We start from the raw sequence: 23659 nt of genomic DNA, 5'->3' as shown, positions 1-23659 counted from the left end.
GAGCAGGGGAAATGAAATAGTAGAGTAGCAAGATTTTGGCAGACAAGTAATTCTTTGTGCTTTCTGGTGGTCAGGTGAGCCAAGATGGAAAGTCACTGCTTGACAAACTTCAGAGGCCGTTGACTCCTGGAAGTTCCGATTCTCTCACTGCTTCTGCCAACTACTCAAAAGCAGTTCATCACGTTCTGGATGTCATCCATGAAGTACTGCACCACCAGCGCCAACTGGAAAACATTTGGCAGCATCGAAAGGTCCGCTTACACCAGCGGCTTCAGCTATGTGTTTTTCAACAGGATGTTCAACAGGTAGGTTTTACTTCATGTTTTCTAAATGCATTTCTGTTCTGTCAGGTTGTGATTGGGTGCTGGTTGCAGTGACAGGTGGGTTTGATTGCTAGACCCCATGTTCTTTAATTCAACAATCAAGTATATCCGTGGAATCGATTGACTGATTCCAAGTTCTGTGTGTTAAGGGAGGAGACTTGCTATTACAGGTAGAAATTATGTTCATAAGTTAGCTCCACTTCATTTTCTTTCTTTTTTTAAATTACCTTCTCTTTTTTACTTGAATTCAGGTAGTATGACAAAGATTTTTATTCTAGACAGAAGCTGTTTTAAGTTTGTGCTGGAAGCTGGTATTCACATTCTAGGTAAAATTCTGGACTTGATATCAGAAAAGAGTTGTAGTAGTAACATGCAATAAGTTAACTGTATTATTCTGTAACAAGATTTTAGTTTCAAATTCTCAGGGATACTTTACAGGTGTTCTTTTTTTTTTTTTAAACCTGAACATACTGTGCTAAATAGGTAGAATAATTACAGCTAAGATTACTTTCTGACACTGTCCCTGTTCTTGAATTGATGGCTATTAGCTGCCATGTTTTTGCTATTATTATGGCATCCATAAAAGTTAGGAGTTAAGTAGAAACATTAATACCTCTGTGTGACATGGTTTTAGCTTAAAAAGGTAAAGCTGTAAAAAAATCTCCTTTAGTAATGGATTTTTAATAAACAGAAAATTTTCGCTGGCAGTTGACAGAGATACTAGTAATGTATTTATATCCTTGATATCTATTCTATAAAAAGTAAAGATATGGTCAATACTTACTGATCATGTTCTTTCATTTCAGTGTAAAGGTGTTTACAGACCAGGAACTTCTGAATGTGAATTTTAGATAACCAGTCATACGTTCTGTTAAAATAATCTTGTTTCTTCCAGATTAGTTGCACTTTAAGTCAAATTTCATGTACTTACCTGTTTCATGTACTTACATCGAGAAAATGTTGGATGTAAGCAGTTGGGAGGAAAATAGCCTTGTTTCCATTTGCAGTCATTGACAAAGATTTAAATCAGGCGGGGGCAGGGTGTGTGTGAGCAATCTTGTTTGCTCAGATTTCTATACATAGTGCCTATCTTTTCCTGTACGTTAAAGAAAAAAGATTAAAGAATACTTAAACATTAAGTTTAAAATTATTAAAAATGTTAATTAGTTACTTTTTGATGTTAAAAAGGCAAATATTCAAAAGGCAAGCAGTTTTCCAAATTCTCAACAGTGAGCTGTGACAAAGAATGTGGAAATGTGTGAAAAATGTCAGCTGACCAAAAAAAAAGAAAAAGAAAGCAGAGTTAATGTTATGAATGTCAGGAAAGTTACTGAGAACCAGACTGAAACCACTCTTATGCCACTGTATAAATCCTAGAGGCTCCTCATCAAGTTTATTATATCAATAGTAGTTAGTCTGGAGGGTCTGATGTTGGTACTTGCATGTGAATAGTCAGGGAAGTGGACTTGTCAAAATCACCTCTTACATTTAACAGCCTTCATTCTGAAGGAATTTTCAGATACAGAAATTAAAATAGTAGTTTGTTTCTCATACGGAAAAAAGTATATCCTCTCAGCTGTAGCCTAGTCTCAACAAGTGTGGATTGGGCCCTGAAACTTGCTCATCTACTCTGAATTCAGTCCGGGGAGGACCTACCAAGGCCAAGTGGCCTCCTGTGGTTATTTGCCCGATGCATAATTCAGGTTTCAAGCCTGTAGGTTAGGCTGCAGGCAGTTTATTTCCTGGGGTGTTTATTAAATGCTACAGTGAGCCTTACTGTGCTGATCCTACTCTTTGCTTTTATTATCTTGGGAGTCATAAAATGTTTATATGAAATTCTCATTTTCTTCTACATCCTAATTCCTGGCTCTGGGTGAAAGACTTAGCTCTGAGACTGCTTGTTTCTTTAAAGCTGGCAAATAACCCTTTGTCAGACTGAGGTCATGGTAGAGTCATGATCTGCTTCTTCAGCAAGGAGCTGGATGTTCCTCCTCTGTCTGAGACCAGTCAGCTCTCAGAACTGGTGCATTTAGCATCAAATAGTCACAGGACTGAAAACACCAAAGTAGACAGCTGTACCTACTTGTATGACTGAGTATCAGGAATGCGTTATCCAAGTTACATGTGTGGATTATCGGTATACCAGAAGCTTTTGTTACAAAAAAATTCAAGAGGGTTACTCTCCCTCTAGGCTTATTATTCAGTACTTACCTACTGGCTGGCGAAATTTCTCTTTCTTCCTTGTTATGCCCTTGTTTTTTCTGTATGCTGTGCAAGGCAGGTCTTGCATTAAGGTGTCAAGATGACCTCTTGACAATTTGAAACTGCATCTTCTAGTGTTAATGCGCATCTCTATCAACCACTTCAGATTTAAAAGTAAATTTTATGTACAGAAACACAGCCCCTGGTTCAGTGAAGTAGAACACAGTTGCCATGCTCCTCAGTCCTTCCCTTAATATCCAGTAGCTGTTACTGTCAAAGACTGTGTTGTCCTTTGGTTTATCTTTGTAATGGTCATTAGCCATCCACTTTAAGGGTTGTGAAATGTTTCACGTGGAGGTATAGCTTTTTGTTATGTTACTTCAAATTAGCTTTATATACTGGTGTATTTTGAACACTGCTTTTTAGTTGATCACAGTGTGAATTGTGGTTAATGTTCCCTTTTGAAATACAGCTTGTCATACTCTAATTTCATGCTGTAAGACAGTGATAGATCAACATCCACACCAGATAAATTCATCAAATTAGCCAGTAGCAGAGCTCTTAAATTCATCAAATAGCCAGTAGCAGAGCTCTTAAAGAAAATGGCAAGCACATAATGCAGTTTTCCTGGAATAATCTTGCTTTGGCAATTTGTTGCTCCCTTAGCTTTGAAAATCCACAGGAAAAAAAAAAAAAAGTGATCTTGAACAGTAAAGATTCTTTTTTTCTTGAAAGAGAAAAACAAAACGAACCTTACCAGATCATCTAATTAGTCTGAGAAATGTTAGCTCTTCAATTGAATACTCATTGATTCTATTCAGTGCATGAAATTACTTGGTTTTGAGGTGTTGTTTAAATTTATATCCAAGACAATTCTGGTATGATTATGTAGAGCTCCAAAGAAACTTTCTGAAATATCTTAGTTTTCATTTGCACATTCTCTCAAGGTTGCTAATCTTTCTCCAAACCTTAATAAATTAATTTAAGATTGTCTAGGATGATTTAACAACTAGTGTGAAAATCTTCTTTCGTTATTGTCAGTGAAGAGAAATGTAGTTTTTTTCATGATAAAATAAACGAAGCGTAGCCCTTTTCCACTGTTTATAGTTAAATAAAACAGTGGCAAGTAACCAAGTTGTACTGTAAGTGAATTTATAACTGTTCTTCAGGATGAGTCAGTGATTTCCTCCTCATCCCTGTCCTGGCTTAGTTTTCTACCAGGTTAATGAAATAAATCAGTTCATGAAAGTGTTAAGTGAGTGACAGAGCTGAGTTGGAAGACAAATAGGCTGTGTACCACATTTTGTGTTACTCCTCCTTAGACAGCTGCTTTTCTTTTTTTCTTTTATTTTTTTTTCTTTTATTTTTCCCCAGTTTTGCTCAGCATTGGGAGGGAGTTTCTTGTGGAGCTTTCCAAATCAACAAAAACACTATGGTGCTAGCTAGCTGTGTACACCAAGAATCATCTGCTAATTTCTTGGAGCAAACAGTAAGGCAAGGCACTTGAAATAATAAAAATGATAGGTACCACATAAATTACATCAGATCTGAAAGGTGGAATGTGAAAACCTCTGACTGTGTTAAACTGCACAGAGTTCTGAGTTTCACATTAAGTAGCAGAAACATGCCAGGATATCTAATTTCTTGTTAATTTATATTACCGCCAAAAATTGGATGCTAATTAAAAAAATAATAATTTTTAAAAAATGCTGTTGCATTCAATTGTTGAAAATAATCCTCCTAATATAAAATATGCTAGTAAAATTATAATTTTATGCTTAAGAATTGACAAGGTTATCGAGTGGGAAATATATATTAGTCTTTCACATCAGGGAAGGAAAGGAAGTGGCTCTGACAATTCCGATTTAAAAAAAAAAAAAAAAAGCAGACTTGTAAAAAGGTTAAAATAAAGATAACGTTTCTGGTATAGAGATACTGCTGACACTCATACAGTGAAAGCCTTAGGGCCTGAAAAACAACGTTAGTGGCTTGCAAGTCAGAAATTAGCAAAACATACATGTAGAAGTTGGTTTAAATCATGTATTTATTACATCCCCACTGACCTTGAATGTCTTCTTTGTCTGTTCTGGATAAATGTGCTGTTTCTCCTTCCTTGATCTGCTGGCCACAAAGACTGAGGTTTTGTTTTAACAGTCATTTGTTTCAGTCTTGACTAATGAAGGGCGGGTCAAGAGTGCTTTCTAGTTTCTCGGCATCAAAATACTACTGATTTCACTGCCTGATTCTACTGTCGCATTTGGAGGCGGTGACAGTGTGAAATAATTGTTTTTGGGAGAGAGTGTTTGCACATTTTAACTACTTCAAGATAAGAAATTCCAAGATTTCCACCCTCCCCTTCTAAATTTTATGTCTGGAAAATAGCACCGAGTAAAGCAGTGGAGATCAAAAAAATGTAAGTGTGCAAAGTAGCTAAAGGGAGTGTGGGGGGGAAGGACTGGATAATAATGTGGGAAAAATTGGTGAAAATGAGCTTGTTAAATCTGCAAAAGATCAGCTGTCTATTGTTTATTTATGCAAACAGCACATACACGATATATATTGCAGCCATCAATGATGATTTTGTCAAGATGAAGCCATCTTTCCATAATAATTACATCTTCTAAATATTCTGTATCAGTGCTTTAAGGATGAGCACTTTTCTAGATCCTATATTGGGCATAAGGATGATTCTGCTGAGACTGCAGTTACAGCTTAATTGCAATTTACTAAAGCAACTTGCTGTAGTCGAGAATAAGATTATTCACCCTTTCAATGAAAAGTGTCTTACTATGGGTCTATGTATTACTGTGTTACCAGAGTGAATTCCATGTACTTCCAGTACTAGTAGACAAGTTCTTAATGGGTTGGTATGATATATAGGATAACTCTTTACCTCTTCCAGGAGGAGGGAGAAAATGCATCGTTTAAGTTGCAAATGCCTAATATCAGTGTCAACTAATGGTATTGTCCTTTGGTCAAAGTGGTACGTAGAAATTTTCAGTGATGGGTAAGAGAATACTCTTATGTTTGACTCTGCTTTTACATGCTGTGAAATTTCCAAACACAGTGCTACCTCAGTTTTGTTGAGAATCAAGGTAAGAAGGCTGAACACTAATAAGATTTGTATTCGTAGTGGTTTCATGTAGGGGCAGCAGTGCCTCTCTAGTTTACTGGTTTAAGTTATGGTCTGTGTACTGGATTTCTGTGGCAATTTCTTCTCTTGAGAAGTTAATGAGCATTATTTGGCACAAAATGTGTTCTCACTGTACTGCTTTTTGCTTTTCATCCAGTTTTTTGGGGCAGATTTTGCTGTTGATTTCATTTGTTAGCTTATAATTGTTAGTAGTCTCTAGACTCTAGTTGAATTCTCTCATCCAAACATGTCTCTCTTCAGCTCTTTTTAGAATGAGAAGGGCAGAGTGGTGTACTGAAACTAGTCAAAAGCATTGGTAACATAAACTTTTCAGATGACTGAGGCCATGTTTGGCTGCTCCTTCTACCTTCTTCAGTCAATTCTTACCCTTGAAAGAATCAAGTGAAATTGTGCATTGACCGAAAAAAACAATAACCATTCATTTGGTAATACTTACCTGGAAAAACAAGCATGTACATGCCATAGATATTCAGTGAAGTGATGGTGATTTGCGATGGCTGTACTACATAGCATTATGGGATTGTTCGTTGTTTTGAAGGTGTCGAGTGGAAGAGGATTTGCAAACCAAAAAAGATTCTAACAGTCAAGATAAATGAGAAAATAATACAACATGATTTCATTTTGTGTACTAAAGAAAGCATGGCTGTCTTGTATGGGAATAGTGTGTGGGATTATGTGTGTATCAAATAGAGCCATGAGTGATGTTGCAGTAGTTCTTAACTCTGTGATTGTATAAAAGCAAGAAAATCATCTTTCTCTTCAGTTGCACTAAATGTCAAGTGCTTTTAGTACTGGGCAAATAAAATACAGTGTGTGTAGGGGAACCATCCAGTTCCCTGAATCAGAGGTGAGGACACTAGTAGATAAGGAGAGAGAGAGAAGGTACAGGGTTCTGGCAGGTATATTTCAAAAGGAAGCAAAATACTACGTTTTTAAATTTCTCTGACTGGAGAAATGGGTTGATAGGAACCTCATGAAGATCAACAAGCTTGAAGTTCTGCATCTGGGGAAGATCAGCCTCAGACACCAGTACATATTGGGGGCCAACCAGCTGGAAAAGCAGGTTGGTTGAAAAGGAGTTGAGCATCCTGGTGGACACCAAGTTGACCATGAACTAGTAGTGTGCCCTTGCTGCAAAGAAGGCTAATGGTATCCAGGGCTGTTTTAGGCAAAGTGCTACTGGAGTACCATGAACAGTACCACTGAAGGACCATGGAAATCGTGAAGGGACTGGAACATCTCACATGTGAGGAGAAGCTGAGAGAGCGGGGACTGTGCAGCCTGGAGAAGTGGAGGCTCAGGGGGGATCTCATCAGTGTGCATAAATACCTGAAAGGAGGGTGCAAAGAGGATGGAGCCAGGCTCTCAGTGGTGCCCAGTGACAGAACAAGAGCCAGAGGGCACAAACTGGTGCACAGGAGGTGCTGTCTGAACATCAGGAAACGCTACGATATGAGTCACCGAGCACTGACACAGGTTGCCCAGAGTGGTTGTGGAGGCCCTGTCCTTGGAGATATTCAAAAGTCATCTGGTCCTGGTCCTGGTCCTGGGCAAGTGGCTCTTGGTGATGCCGCTTGAGCAGGGGCTTGGACTGGATGATCTCCAGAGGTCCCTTCCAACCTCAGCTATTCAGGGATTCTGTGATAAACTAAAAGAATGCTGGAGGTGAACATTACGTAAAGCATTCCACACCTCTTCATAAATACTGTATAAAAGTGATTAGCTGACTTAGGAAAATTACTTATATGGAGTTGTTTTTAATTCTGAACAGCATTCTTGAACCTCAGAGTATCTTCCAAAGAATTAAATAGCATATGCATGCTAGTTAATGAAGGAATTAAAATATGGCTAAGATGTATTGGTTTGGAGAGAGACCAGATGTTTTTGTTCATTCGCTCATCAGAAACTTGGTATGTGTGCAGTAATCCTTTGTGTTAACTGGCAGGAACTAATTGCATGTACAACTTACTATTTATAAAGCTGTCAGACCAGTCATTGTGGTAGAAGCTTTAATGTCCTTAAAATATCTTTCATTCCTCAAGTTTTCTGCTATGGAATTTACAGTACACAATTATGTCTATCTGATGTTTTGGGGAGATACTTCTGTGGAACTGGGGCAGAATTCTTCATGTGCTCTGAATGCAGGCATCATTCATCTCATAAGGATTTCAACTCAATTATATTTTTAACTATTAGTTAAAAAAATATTTTTCTTCTTGACTTCACAATATGCAGTAGGAGAAGCAACTTCTCCTCTAATATAAGACATTACTGTTACTCACCAGCATTGTTTGGGAATGTGCAGACTCCATTAGTGTTACATTACAGAAAAATGTCAGCTGAAGGCACAGACTACAGAGAGACAACTCACCAGGGGTCCAGCCAGTTGGATCAGATTTGCTGTCAAATTTATGAATGTGTGGAAATTACACTGTCCTTGGTAGACTTCAAATGCATCCTAAATCATACAATTTACCTACTTTCAGCTAGTTTTGGCCTTCATAAAAGTTCACGAGTGTTCATAAGAGCGTATAACTAACGGCTTTGCAGTCCCTTTAAAGCTCCTTAGTTTCTTGAATAGTTGTCTTTTTATCACAACAGTCGTGTTTGTATTGCAACAAGATATTCAGTGCATCCATTTAGATTTTGTGTTTTTCTTCTGCACCACAGGTGTTGGATTGGATTGAAAACCATGGAGAAGCCTTTCTTAGCAAACATACCGGAGTGGGGAAATCCCTTCATCGAGCTAGGGCATTGCAGAAACGCCACGAAGACTTTGAAGAGGTTGCACAGGTAAAATAAAATAAAAATAGACTCTTGCAGTACTGTATGTTTGCCATTGAAATATATGAAAACCTTTTGCTCTGGAACTGAAGGGCTAGGCAGAGAGCTGTACTACTACAAAAAAAAATCTGTTCCAAGAATGGCCTATTTTGTTTCTATCACAAGCTTTTATTAATTTCTCTTCTGCACTCCAGCTTCAGTAAGAAAAAAAAAATCCACAGTGTTACAGGGAGTGGGAGCCTTGAAGCCTGAAAGAACTGCTATTATTCTATTTTCTTTATTTTCACTTAGTTGTTTGAAAGCATTCCTTAAAAAATAAAAAGAATAAAATGAAAATCAGGCTTCTAAGAAACCAGGTGCGCCAGAAAACCCCTTTAGGTTGTTTGCTTTGAATGCAGTTGAGTTTGTATATGCCCTCTTGTTTTGAATGACTAATACCACTGTTTTTTTCTGTGGGAAGACTCTAGTTTTAGCTTTTAGTGGAACTGATGATATAACTTCAAAACACATTCAAAAAAAAAAAAAAGGTCAAGCTGAATGAAGTAGAGGCACTAAGAAATTCAGGGAGCACTGCAAGGAGGGTGGTTCAGATAGCAGCCTAGAAAAGGGATGCAAGATTAGTAAAACCCATCCTGAGAAGCTGAAGGCTTGAATCCTGCCCATTAATAACACACGGTGTCTATTCAAAATTAATAATTGGTGATAGTAAATGTCTAATGTTCATCAAGAAAAACCTCATTAAGGTAGAGTCCTTCACTCAGAAGGTGAAATACAAAATTCTGAACTGACATGCGGCAGCTTAGCAGTGACACCTGGTATGGTTGATGTGTTGGAGGTGTGTTTATAGTTTGCCTGTGTCATTTGCCTGTGTTTATAGTTTGCCTGTTTGATTACTAAAACATATTGTAAATATGGTCTCTAAGAGGCTGAGGAATTGAAATAGTATCACAAAGCTTCATTAATATTGATTTCCTATTAACTTTTGCTAAATAATAAGCTTTGTTAGTTTTATATATTCACATGCTGGATTTTCCATATGCATGTATAATACTTCATTTTAAGTAAAATCTGTAATATTTTCCATGGAGACATACTTATTTTTCTGGGTCAGACAAGCAAGAATCTATTTGTGTAAGACACTTAAGAAAACCCAAATGATCTCATACTTAATACTGTGTTATTTGAGCAAAGAAGAAGAAAACGTTTGAGTAACCAAAGGGGATGAAGTGTGTAGAACAATTAGTGGGATGTAAACTGTTGGGAAAAAAAAAAAAAAAGGAAGAAAGAAAAGCATCTTGTTAATTTACATTTTTATTTAAGCTAGAAAGTAGTTGTACAGAAAATACTTAGCAAAAGCTTCCTAAAACTGAACGCTACTAGAGTTTAAAATGATCTCTTTAGGGGATGGGTGGAATTTCTATTTTTGGCGACACTGAAAACTAGACTGGTCAGAGAGCTTAAATATACTATGGGGAACCATCCTCCACTGACAGAAGGGTGGACGAAATGATCTAATAAGTAAATCTTTTTTTTCATCTCTAACTTTTTCAATTTATAGTGACTGCCAAGAGAGGCACACCCTCTGAATTATTTCTCTTACTTGTTCTAAAACTGGATGTAAGCAGGCTGTAAAAGACATTTTTGCCATGGGTATTATAAGGAAGATTATGTTCAAGTATAAGAAAGCAAGCAATGTGAAGTCCCTGTTAATAACTTTCAGTTAATTTATTCTCTACCTACATTTCTGGTTGGTCCAGGTATTTTGTTTGTTTGTTTCTTAATAGGACCCTAGGCATCATCGGGGTTTTCAGTCAGAAGTTGAGAGGAAGCAGTGTCAAGTGAACTGCCAGCGGCATAGCAAAATTTTATAAAATGCAGCAAGCCAGTAGTAATGCTGAAATGTTCCTGGTCGAAGACTAACTCTAGTTTAGGGCTATTTTTCTTTTTTTTTCTTCCCTTCTGCTTCCTCCCTCATTTGTTTTTTTTTTTTAATGTGAATGAGATGCCAATTCTTCAGCAGCATTCAAAGAGATGTTAAAATAAGCTGTGTATAGAATAGAAAAGATGTTCCAGAGTCAATGGACTGTAGGCTCACAAATTATTCAGTTTAAAATTCATGTGAAAGGAAGGCTTGTCTCTATTTTTGCACTTTTTGGTACCACCACAGAAACATAACATAGTCAAAACTCATCTGACTGGAAGTCCTCCCCAGATTCTCATGCGTTGACATTCATGCTACACATACACACTTTGACTTGTACCCACTGTAGTAAAACTTAGTTTCGCTCTTTTCAAATGTAGCCTGTCCAATCCACTTTTTACTTAGCATTTCGCCACCTCCCACCCCCCTTCCCATGACCACCTTCATATCCATGAGACCATTTAGTCAGTGCCAAGACTTCTGCTTTCGACTTAACCAGTTCACGTACGGGCACAGATTTGCAGCTTCGAGCACTGGATGCAGATCGATAGTGCGGTTGTACTTCCCCGTGCATTTCAGCATGAAATTTGAAGTCAGCTTCTCTTCTTTCAACTATGATTGATGCCTGCTTTTTCACACTCAAAACCCATGAAAATGTTATGGCAAGAATTAATCAGTGTGACATTTTTCCACTGCTAAGTTCTCTATCTGTAGACTGCATCTGAGTTAAGAGCTCAGTCTACTTGGTGCAAGAGATGCACGAAAATGATATTTCCTTCTTTGAATACACCTATAAGTTTCCTACTGCCACCAGTACCACTTCCTTTAAGGTTGGAAGAAAGCTTCTCTATGTGAATTGATTCTCACTTTACTGTACCCATGAATGGCTGTAATGCATCAAACTGAAGGTCTATGTCTTGTGGCCATCACCAGATTAAAAAAAAAAGAAGTTATCTTTACTCTCCCAATTGTTTGGGTCTATTTGATGTCTGGAACTGAAGGATGCATCAGAACCAGTGTTTAGCCATTGATGGACTTTTCTTCCCTTAATTAGGCTAGCTGCTTCTTGAACCAATTTACGCTTTTGGAATGTATGCCAGTTCCTGTGCCAATGAGTTATGCAATTTAATTGCTCCTTAGATGAAAAGTACTTCTGCTTTTTCATTTTAAGTGTGTTGTCTGATGCTTAAACGTGATAGCATCCACTGCATTTAATGAGTAATCTATTTTAATTGTCTCTACCTTTAATGCTTTGTATACCTCTGTTAATCTCCCTCTGTCCATAACACGTCTCTCCTTCCCCTCCACAGCGCACTAGGCTCCACGCACTCCTGTTGTATTTATTGTTGTTAGTACTCATTTATGCACTCATCTCTTAAATTTAATTTTGACTTTTCAATGCTGTGTCACTTCCTATCCTTTCTAAAAATATCAGGCTTGTTGTTTTTTTTCTGAAGAATATGCAGAGAAGGCTTCTCAATAGGAACACTAGGAAAGCAATAGGATACATCATTTGGGAAAGTGATGGGCTGTCCATTATTGGATTTTTGCACTATTTTGGAAAATAATACTTATTAAAGATTTGAGTATAGTTGATCGTGCCCTGGGGCACAGAAGGATGGACTAAAGGACTTAAAGTTCTTGCCAGGTTGATTCTTTTCCTCTGGGATTTGGGGAGGGTGTACTAGTGGAGAAGTTCTGAGGAAGTGTTAACTGGTTTCCAACCTCTGTGTTGAATGTGTCACCATGAAGGCTCCTTTGTCAGTTTAGGAAAGGGGCATAAGCAGATTCGAGGGAAAGCTCCTGCCCTTTCTGCCTAACCTTGTAACTGGCGGCTGCCCCTTGCTACCAACACTTTCAAAATCTTCAGTGTTCTGTTTTTTCCTCCAAGCTTTGTTTAGAAGTAAGCACAGAGCTGGCAGCAGCGTGAGTTAGTAGAGCACTCATATTTGCTATGGTTTCTATTCTGGATGGCAGTTACTATCTCCCAAGATAAATATTTACATTGTATTCCAGCTCTATTTGGAAGAGAAGTTTTAGCGATAAGGCATGCGTCTGCTGTTAAGGCTGGAGATTTGCAACCTGCTTTGAAAGCAGCCTCTAGGTCGTGTTAATTTTGAAGCGCAGGTAGTTCACCATCCAGCTTACAGGAAGAGAAGTTTGCTGTGCCTGGGCCTGTTATGTGGAAGATACTCCTGGAATTCATAAACAATGCTTCATGTGCGAGATCAAGTTTTTATTAAAATGGGAAACTTTTGTTTTAGCCATCTGTAGCTGGGTGTGGCTCTCCGAGCTGATGAAGTATTTGTTGTTGAGGAGTGCCTTGAGGACCTTCAGCTTTGCCCCTGGAACACGTGTAGTCTGTGGCCGGGGAGCGCAGAACACCAGAGCACAGATCAGAGCGCGTTCTGGGCCAGCACGGCCCGAGCTGCAGCTCTGGAGCGTTGAGTAATATGCTCCGCTCTGAAAAGGGTGGGTTTGTCTTTGTCTCTGCAGGCTTTCCCAGGGAAACTGGGGAGGAGTTCTCTGCCTCTCGGTGCAATTAAAAGCTGAAGGTTAAGGAAGGACTAAGGTGCACATAGTCAAAATCCAAGAGCAGCATGGATTGAATTCCTTACATAGATACCATAAATGAAGGGGGAACTCCCCACAGATACGTGAAGGCTGCACTGAGTCATGTAATCCGTCCTGGGCTTGCTTTATGCAACTTGTTTGAGACCCTGGAGGAGAACTCTGGTTTTCTGCCTCTTAGTTGAGTTTAAGGGCCAGGTTTGGATTTAAATTTTCTGAATATTATAATATTAATTAGAGGTGTGATACAATATTTATGGTAAAGAAAAAACATTTACATAGGCTTAATGTATCCTTGCAAGCAAATTGAGTTGAGAGAAGATGGTGAGGGAGGGCAGAAAGAAAAAGAGAAATGTGCAGTTTATATTGGCAACATTTTTTTACATACTCTGTAGTACAGCCTTGTCAGGAGACCTCATGTGGTGACATCAGCAAAGCCTCTTTACTGTAGGTTTGACTTTAATCTGTATTCACCAGAGTTTAACATCCTTCTGTGCTTTCTTGATGAGTCCATTCTGAGAACCATTCTAATGCATGAAAAACCCAAGGTTAGGTTCAGAAAAGAGCATGCCCAAATTATAGCACATTTGGAACCAGTCCTATTTTGAGTTAATGAGAATCATAAGGATGCAGGCTGCAAGTGCTAAGCTTTAAGAGTTGTTAAATCTCTCTCTCTCTCTTCTCTGGACCATAGCACGCTCAGCACATCAGATAGCAGATTTCTCCCATTCCGTTTTCTGCTGTGACTGACTGATCAGCTTTAGTTAATCCTATGACATATTGGGACAGTATTCCACTCCAACACTCAGCCATAGCCTACTTCTAAATCTTACGTTGTTGCTGCTTTCACAAATGGTGACCCAGCTGACATGAATTTTGGATACCTCATTTCTGTAAGGATGAAGGGATGTTTTTCTGTTTCTGTGCATGGTCACTCTCCACCTTTCTGCTGGATGTTTCAATTTGATTCCAAGTGTCTCTGTCAGCAGCTAGGACTTTCTCACCTCTGATAATACACTTTTGAAGAGTCTTCTGGTCATTACTGTTGTGATTTTTTCCAGTGTTGGAACAGGCCAGTTTACAAGTTATTAGACATTTAGATCGATATTTATTCTTGTTGTGAATGTAAAATACTAATACCAAGGAAGAATAAGTAGTGGCTCAAGGAGACTTTTGAATGAACATAAATAAGGAGCCAAGAAATGAATTCAACAGTTAAATGAAAAAGTATCTAGAAATACAATAAAATCTTTAGTAAGACCATATTCTACTACCTTAAAAAAATAAGAAAGAAAATAAGAAAGAAAAATACATTCCAAGGGTCTTTTTGTCCTTTAATTTTCATTCGTGCAGTGGCTTTCAAAGCATAATGACTGAATTTTCTTTGATTTAATCCTGTGAAACTAACTTATTTCTCTGCAGAACACATATACCAACGCAGATAAACTTCTAGAAGCAGCCGAACAGCTTGCTCAGACGGGAGAGTGTGATCCAGAAGAAATATATCAAGCTGCTCATCAGCTCGAAGACAGGATACAGGATTTTGTTAGGCGTGTGGAACAACGCAAGATCCTGCTGGACATGTCTGTGTCCTTTCACACTCATGTTAAAGAGGTAAAACCGCTGATAAGACTTAGAATCATTATTATTCAAGGTTACTTTCATTGGTAAAACTTTGTCATGTGAAGTAATGAACCCCCTATTGCACAATCAGTTCCGGGTTGTTTTTTGGTATGGTTCTTTTTTATTTTTGTTATTATCATTACTATTTTCCATAAGCAGCTTTCACCTTCTCTGTTGTGCAGGTGTACTTGCTTGTTCAGTCATGGGGAAGGGGAAAGGGTCAGATCAGCAGACTGATACAGCTGAAGGTTAGCATTGCAGAGTTGGGACTGCTGGGCACTTTTTTTTTTTTTATCCAGCAACTGAGTTGTCAGGCACATGGTTAGACTGGCACAGTTCAGGAGACTGCAGTGAATGGCTAGTTAAGGCAACCCTGCTGCTCAGAGAGGCTTTTTCTTTCAGTTTTAGACATAGCATTTTACTCATTTACATTGACAGTTCTTCACAACCTAGAGTTTATCTGATATTGACAATGGTTTGCCTCATGTTTTAGTCTCCTTCAAAGGTTCTATTACCTTTGATGCCAGATATTACATAATGAGTTGGTAAGTTAGCATTCAGCAGCAAACCTGTTTAAAATAAATCATTAATCATAAACCATAAAAAAATCTTTACTTCTGATAATTGATTTAAATGTTATTGTAGTTCCGTAGTGAGCTAGACTAGGGAACTGATAAATCAGGAAAAAAAGACACTTAATTTTTAGCCGGACCAGTTTTTCTCATCTGATTCAGGACACAGACCAGGTGTATTTACAAGCTCATGGGAGACAGTAGAATAAGCTAGAGCTAGAATAAAGACTTCAGTAAGGGTTTTTGGTTATAGGCTGTGGCAAATCTTGACAATTGTAGATTTGTTTTCTGTTAGGTTAAATCTTTTTGCGGCTCAAATTAGGTGAAAATATGAAAGGCTTGTGGAGCATGGCATGTCAGTGTATATGTGTTTCTCCCCTTCACCCTACGTAAAGAAATGGTCTGGCCAGTGGGAAAGTGTAGTGTTCAAATCAGTTTCTTAAATGGGAGATTTTTGTATGTGAATCATTTGCTTTGCACTTGAAACAAATGCACAAGGCAGTTGCTCTTTGAAGAAGGTCAGTATTGAATTACATTTTAGCTTTAGATATGAGGACATAGCTCCCCCATCAGTTTTGTGTTAGATGGTTTCTCGGTGGTACACTCCCAGGACTCTGCTTGTTTAAACAAAAAACGTAAATGCTGAATCTTAAACTATTTTGAAACTATTCTAATGAACTTTTTGCTTCATTTTTTTCAAGCACTTAGTGCTGTTCCATCACCTGTTGTGAAGCACAGGAGCAATCAGCTGCTGAGACACGCTCAGTGTTTCTGTAGATGTCTTCATTACCTGTTTTTCTGAGCATCAAGAAAAGCAGCTTAAACAGTATTTAAATGGACGCAGTTGATTGTAGTGATGAAAGATGAAGACTATAAAAGGACTTGTGAGGCAGGTCCTTTTAAAAAAAAATGAAAAAATCAGACTGATCTGTGAGTCACTGTAGAGAAATTCTGGGAGGCTGATCCAGATGTGCTGGCATGTTGCCACTGCTCCCCTAGATAATAATGTTTTATTGAAAAAAGATACTCTGCATCTTGATTTATTTCTTCTTAAAAATGGATGTTATTGTGACCCTGTAAGTGCACACAGCTGTTACTATGGCAGCCTCTTTGAAGCCTGGACTTTGGGGAAAGGCACTGTAGTTGATGTCTAAATGTGTGTTTATTTGTTTGTTTATATATTTATTTATGGTTGTGTGGCTGACCTCTATACTTAACAAAGCAGGGAAAATTAAAAAGAGTATTTATTTACATAAGCAAGACTATCTTATTTATTTGCATCCTACTTAAAAATACAGAGGACAGCGAGTCTGGCAGTTCGTATTTAGTAGACGAGCCCTTTGGTTAACGTGCAGAGAAACAGCCAGCTCAGAGATGTCCTGTGCTTTCTGTATTCTGTTTTGTTTTCAAGAGCACGTTGTTTGTTATCAAACACGCATGTGGAGTGCTGAGAAGGCATCACAAAGCAGATGGAAGATAAAAATGCCCTGAACCTGAAAGTCATCCATCCTTTGTTGGCAGGAGAATTGCATTTCTCCCACAGGATGTGGGAAGTCGCTGCATAAATTAGTGCATACCTGTAAGAATGTAACCTTTCTGCTGGATAGCTGAGTTATGAAATTAATGCGTGTGTTTAACTGGCAAAGGGAGGAGTTCAAGTAGTAGGATGCGATGCTGTTTGTTGAACTGTACAGAGACATTGCAGTTGCTTTAAAAAAGAAAAAGCGTTTTGCTCTTCAAGTATTCAGGGTGAATTTTGTGCTTTGTGAGTGTTGTCTTTGTGTTTTCCTCAACTACAAAATGGGCACGAAGAATAAAAACCCTGTTTGTGTGTGACAGTTTGGACAGAGCCACAAAGCCGAAAAAAGCTGGTACTCAGAGCTGTTGGCTGTTTTGGAGGCTTTGAAGTCCGGCTCCGAAAGACATCCAATATCTTGACTGTTGAAGTAGGATGTTTTGTTGTATTTTATTCTTTTCCCCGGAAATACTTCACACTGAATGAATGTTCCTCATCTGGATAAGAGCATTCCAATACTCCTCCCCCCCGTTTCTTTGTGTAACCTTTATACTTTACACAGAATTTGCCTGCAACTTTTCCCAGTTTCCCTGGGAAGCATCAGCCCTGCTGTGTCTGCTCAGTTCTGTTGCTCTGTTCTCACTTATTAAGCCAGTTTCTGCTTTCAGAAGCAGCCCGATTGCCACAAACGCAACAGATCCATTTGACACATCCTAGAAGTAACAGACTTTTGCTATACCTTTGCACAAAGCAGCTGTGTAATATGTGCACAGCAGCCTGTTATGATGCACTTTGGAAGTGCTGGCTCTGTTTAACATTTCCAGAAGTTCTGTGGCCGGGTTATTACAAGCTGGTAAAGTTCCCTGTGGCTTAGAAACATCAGAAAACAGCGTAGAAGTTCTCAGACGCCTCGTGAACAAACCTCAGTAGGCCACATTTCTCAATGGGGCAAAAAAGGATGTATTCAGGGAAGGCAGAAATGTGATGTTATGTAATGCTCTCACCATTACCCATTTTGCTTATTGGTGATCCAAGCAAATCTGTTATTTCTTATATGTTCATTGATTCCATACTGCTACGCTATTTTTAGATTTAAGTTTGTAAAATTGTGAGTACTGACTTTTAGTTCCCATTCAAACAGTGAGAAATTTCAGTCTAAGCCAAATTTTTCAGGAAATGAAGCACTGAAGTTAAAGATGTCCACTGCTGAGTTTTAGAAGTGTGGGGGACCATAAATATCCCCATCAGAGTCATTGCATTGAACTTACTGTGTCCAGGTTCCCAGCCTGGGGATGCAGCTGATCACCCAAAACTGTTCACCATTGCTAGACAGTGAATCTCTTCTGGCCTTTGCCACTTCGGTGTTTAATAATATGGGGAAGGGCATGGTCAAATGAGATACGTGAGAAAAATCCCACAGGTAGAAGATACACTTCCTAAATAAATGGTTATCATTAAAGCTTGTGTGCAAAACATGAGAGCAAAAGCCCACAGTAGTCTTTGTTGTGAAATCTGCCACCAGACAGAATTGAACAGAATTTTGGTGTGAATTGAAATTGTTCCATTCTCTCTCTCTCTCTCTCGCTCTCTCTCTCAGCTCCCTCAACATCTATGAGTGGGAAGACCGAAATTATGGCCAAACCAGGTGTTTGTAGTAGTGCCAAAGTAGAGCAACAGATATTTTCCTAACTAGAGTGAAGTGTGGGAATATAGATAAGGGCTGAATGCTCATGGAAGAAAATGATCTCTTAAGAGCCTGTTGACTTTTGCATATAACCTTTGTGTATGTTTTGACAAGTTGATTATAAAATAGCTCACAGCGCTTTTTATGTATACATAATATGTTTAATGGTGTTAGCAGAAGATTTATCTTTTCTTTTTTTTTTCATCCTACTCAAACTAAACTTTACACCAGAATATACTGGGACTGAAACAAAGACAAGGGAAGTGGAATTGGCAGCGATTTCAAATACAGAAACCCGTGGTTCCTGAACAAAACTGGTGAAACGGTAGCCAGTGCAAGCTGCTGAAGGAAGGTGCCATCATTTTGAAGGTGCCAGTGCATGGGAAAGCTGAGGAGGCCTTGCTCTGACCATAATGCTGCTGACTGACTCACATCTAGCTATGGAGTGCGTGTATTTGATTCAAAAAAGCACGTTGGTACGGTCTCACTTTCTCTTGACTCAGTGCCAGAAATAAGCGCTCCTTTGCCTTATCCGGTATAGAAGGATGTCTGCCAGCATGGGCTTTCATTCATTTCATCCTGGGGTGCACCTTGAGGTGACAGACCTGCTGTTCTGTCACTTCCAAGGGCTTAGTTCTTCTGTGCTGGTGATCTACAGCTTAAATTTGGGTGTCAAAGGAAACCTTCTCTCTCCTGTGCTAGGAACTGGAGCATTCCTTTCCCAGGCAGCTGGTCTGGCAAAATATGGGAAGTGCAGTCTCTGATGGCTATGTTGATATGCTGGTATTCTTGGATTTTAAAGTTGAGCAGGACAATTTCTAAATCTGAAATAAGAGAGAAACATTCAGCAGCAGTACATTAGTGCGTATTATGCTTTATTGGCTTGATGGGACCCAGCACAAATTGCCTCTCTCAAGTTTTTCAATGCTGATTGCTACTTTGGCTTGAAGAAAATGGACCAAGTTTATGGGTTGCAGTCCAGGTGTTATTGAAATAGTACTAAGTGCTTTGGAAAAGTGAAGCAGAAATAGACCTCTAAAGCTATGGTATGGGCTTTTTTTTTTTTTCTTGTTCAGTGAAGTAATGGGACAACTGGTGGCAGGATGCTGGTAGTTAATGTAGTTTTAGGGAGATGTAAGAAACTTGGTGTTGCTTCAAGGATGAACTTATTCTGAACTGCAATATGTACATATATGAATTGGAGTATATATATATATATTAAAATATATACATGATTATAACTGTAGAACAGATGGGGATATTTGAAGCTTTTAAATATAATTAAATCTAATTTTCAAGAAATATCTGTGTATTCAGTATCTTAAGTGTCACCGAAAGGTCCTCGGAAGACAGCCTACTGAGGCTTTAACATCTTAACTTTTTGTTCTTAAGATGCAATTTTTGCCAACTGCATGTCCTGAAGGCCAAAGCTTTCAGGCAGACGTCAGGCTCCCGTGCCCAGACATATATGCTAGGGAATATTATGGCAACGTTTGGCCCAGTACAAATACCATCTCCTTAAAAAACCGCCTGTGGTTAATACACAGGCTGCAACACTGTGCTAGGGGGCAGAGGCAAAAAGAGGAATTGACAGTTTTTAAATGCAGAAACTGTGTGCCTTTTTTTGGCTTACCCTACTGAAAAGACTGACTGCATATCCAAAAGCTATTATAAAAATGAAAAACCAAGTAAATTATCTGATTCAAAAATAGTAAAAGTGGCAGATACTTTGCTTAATAAAATAACTGTGAACTTGGGAACCTATGTACTCACAAATAATTGTTCTCTGATTATATTCAGCAAAATCCTGTAAGGTCTTATTTCACTTCAGTCTTTCAGGGGATTGCAGGGATGGGATTTAAATGGATGGAGGCCCACGATGGAAACACTGAAACTTCCAGGATGTTGCAGACAATTAAAATAATACCATCTCAGTGACTAATGGCATGCTCCCAAGAACTTAGGAAAGAGGTAGCACAGGATGCAGGCTCGTTCAAGCAGATGTTTCTTAGTCTGTGCTATATTTAGATCAAGAAAAAATGTGCTGGGTGAAACATTTGCCTGTCAGGGATTCAGAATTTGATTTCCCTCTCCCATTTTAATTCTGATAAGATGTGGAGAGCAGATGAAAAGAGCAGAAGAGCCTTATTCTGTGCCTGGATTTAGTTATTTATACGGTTTTCTCACTGTACATTAAAGCTGTATTGCCACTGGATAAAGTTCTTATTGAGGTCACAGGACCTAATGGTTTGTTTGGGGACTTCTTGGCTTTTCTTTTACAATGAATAGAAAAACCCGTTAAGATGTTGCTCAGAAATTCACATTGGGAGAAAGTTAATGTTTTTTCAATGATGATTTTTTTTCCCATCAGATTCTTGTTGCTTTCACTATTTGATGGAATAATGCGTTGTCACAGAGCATCATTGCAGTATAAAATCTGTAGTTCTGCACTTCTGAACATGTACGGATAAGCTCCAGTATCTGTTCTTTCCCAACAGTAAACCATTTGTCTTCCTTTGACTTTACTGTACAACTTTGTACTGTCTTCATCCTTAGTTTCCTATCTGAAAACAAGGTAATTTATGTAATTTGCAGTATTCCCTGTGCTCCTGCTGGTTTTAAAGCACTATACAAGCCAGCACACTGTTGCCAGATATTGTGAATTAAACTCTCAACAAATTGCACACATTTATATTCAGCTTTGATAACCTGACAGTTCTGTTCACCTGTGGTGGCTTAATTCTACCTTTTGCATATAGACTGCGTCAGATCAAGATTATGTTGAGGGGAAACTATTTGTCAGAAACTTTCATAGTGGAAAAGTGTAAAAAGCTTACCTGGTAATGTATTAGAACATTTTTTTTTTCCTATGGAACTGTCACAAAGCTCTTCAGTCGCTTTAGAAATGGCTTATACTGCTGAAAGTAGAACAATTTATGAATCACAGCTAGACAAGTAATGCATGCTAATTACTATCACACTCTTTCTGCACATTTGTAAAATGCTTTTCATGCCCAAGCAGCGGGTGATTCGACTAATGAACTAGGCAAATGCAGTGTATTTCCGAGCTCCTTGGCACCGTGGGGTCAAGATACCATGTTTACAGTCATACTGTGCTGATTCTGCAGCAAGAAACTGGTTCTTTGTTCCTGGCAACCAGGCACCACGCCAGCCAGAATGACACTTTGTTGTGCTAGCACCCATGTCTTTCTGCTCCGGGTAGGTGGTGATGCTTTGGGCCGACTACGCAGAGCAAAAAGTCTGCTTGTTCTGTGCTGGCTTTGTCTCCGGTACCCAGGGTGAGCTTTCAGAGAAGTGTTCCCGGGCACAATACATCACCAGTCCAACACTTCTAAGTTTTGTTGACCCTATCAGGTCTTCTCCTGCTAGGCACAGGAATGGCTGAAGCATTTGTGAAGAACAGCAATCCCAGAGGTGAGGTGTCCCCTGTACAGATGTGACCGAAGGCTCAGCTGCAAAAGACGTAGTGGAAAAACATGAAGTGGGTCTTAGACCTCCCGTGAGCTGCAGCGCAGGTGCTTGTAAGGGAGCCACGGGGCAAGCTGGATATAGTCAAGGAGACCCAAAATGGCTTTAATTCCGCTTTGTCTGTGATAAGTCTCTGAAAATTGGGCCTTTTATAGGCAGCGCAGTAAGCATGAGGTAAAGCTCTTCTAGCTAGCACCAGATGCATTCCATTTGTAGTCAACAGCAAAGTGTTATGCTTTCTGCAGTGTATATTTGCACAGTTGCAAGTTGCAGGAACTGTGTGCACACCAGCTCACTTGAAAGATCTCTAATGCTGCATCCTATTTCTATAATTTAGACAAAGCTTATAAACTAGGACAGGAATAAAAGCATGTCTTCTGGCCATCGAAATCTGAGTAAAGTTTGTGGGTTGTACTATGAGGCTTCTTTCTCTTAAGTTTCGTTTGCCTTGATGTGAAATTTGCATTTCTAAATATGCATTTGAAAAAATATTTGTTTTGGATCTTGCATTGAGTTGTGCTGCTGGAATGAATGTTGACTAGGGCTTTTGATGCACTTGGTAAGTTCCATTGATTCGTGCTCTTTTATTAAGAGAGACTGCTGTGACTTGAGCTTGTGGTGGTTATGACTACAGAGTTGCATTCAAATGTGTGACAGGCACTGTCTTTGAAGCATATGAGTAGTCAGAAGATCAGTGTGGATGAATAGGCAGTTCTGTTTTTTGTTGTTGTTACTGTTTGTTGGGTGTTTCTTCTTAGTAAATTTGGGGAAAAGAGTTTGGTTAAGTATCGTTAATTTTTCCTGTTTTATGAAAGCATAGCCTAGAATTTGGCTCACTCGAAACTGAAATAGAGGTGTGTAAGGCTCTAAGATATTAAAGCAAACAAAACAAAAACAAAAGCCTAGCATTTGGTTTTAAAATAAAGCTGTAATGGAACTTGTTAATCAGAACTCAGAATCCTTCACTGATTTTTCTATTTTATTGTAACTCCATTGGGAGTTAATAAACCTTTATGGTCAGAATATTGTACAGACAACAGCATAAAATGGGTATTTCTGTAGAAAATATTAAGCAAAGAAATAAAGCATTTGTTTTACTGTCTTTGAAGCTAAGCCATTTTGATTGCTTACTGACTTTATTTTAACTGTGTTAATCTCTTAATTAGATTCAAGGTTAATGAAGCCTATTTATATCTCTAAAATATTTATTAAATTAAAATGTAGACAGAAGATCTTAATATTGTCAATCAGAAAAAAGTTGTCTTTTCAGGATAGAAAGCAGACTTTAATCCTTGTTCTTGGAAATCACAGAGTTTGAGATGTGATGGTAAAACAAAGGGGATGGCCTGATTTGGATGCTTCCTGTGAGAATAGCTGTTTCATTGTGCTCTAAGAGCTCACAGGAGTGTTGTAGCGCACACAGGCATGCTCCCTCTCTTCAAGCAGTGTTTTTATCATTTGCACAGTAGTTGGTTTGTTGGTGAATAATTTCCACACAGAGCTTAGGATGCAACAGCTTGCCTCATGAAATTGTGGAAAGAACACAGTAGGATTCAAGTGACCAGTAATGATATCTAGCTGGCATATTCCTAGGGATTTTTCCATAAACTGCAATGTGTGGGCAATTCTGAATGGGGTTACGTGCATATGTAAGAAAAACAAGCCAAAAAAAAATGTTGGTGTAATTACTTGCGAAGTTTTTTGTTGTAATAGTGTGATAATGAAAGCAACAGGGTAAGCACCACAGCTGTAGAGATCATGATAGAAAAATAACTTTTCACATCTGGTATCTCTCAGTATATTGTTTTCTGAAATGCCCT

The 23659-nt window shown here is 38.6% G+C and overlaps 1 protein-coding gene across 1 annotated transcript in view; it reads left to right on the top strand.

Annotated features, from left to right (window-relative positions):
* The window catches only part of TRIO (trio Rho guanine nucleotide exchange factor), a 256422-nt gene that overhangs the window by 101797 nt on the left and 130966 nt on the right, over positions 1–23659 (top strand). The window contains exons 9-11 of the mRNA XM_080579300.1: positions 75–305; positions 8350–8472; positions 14378–14569. Coding sequence (XP_080435426.1) covers positions 75–305; positions 8350–8472; positions 14378–14569 — 546 coding nt within the window. The remainder of the gene's footprint in view (positions 1–74; positions 306–8349; positions 8473–14377; positions 14570–23659) is intronic.

The sequence above is a fragment of the Anser brachyrhynchus genome, assembly GCF_964034855.1.
Source record: "Anser brachyrhynchus genome assembly, chromosome: 2".
Classification (NCBI taxonomy): Eukaryota; Metazoa; Chordata; class Aves; order Anseriformes; family Anatidae; genus Anser; species Anser brachyrhynchus.
This window is presented reverse-complemented; position numbering and strand designations above follow the sequence as displayed.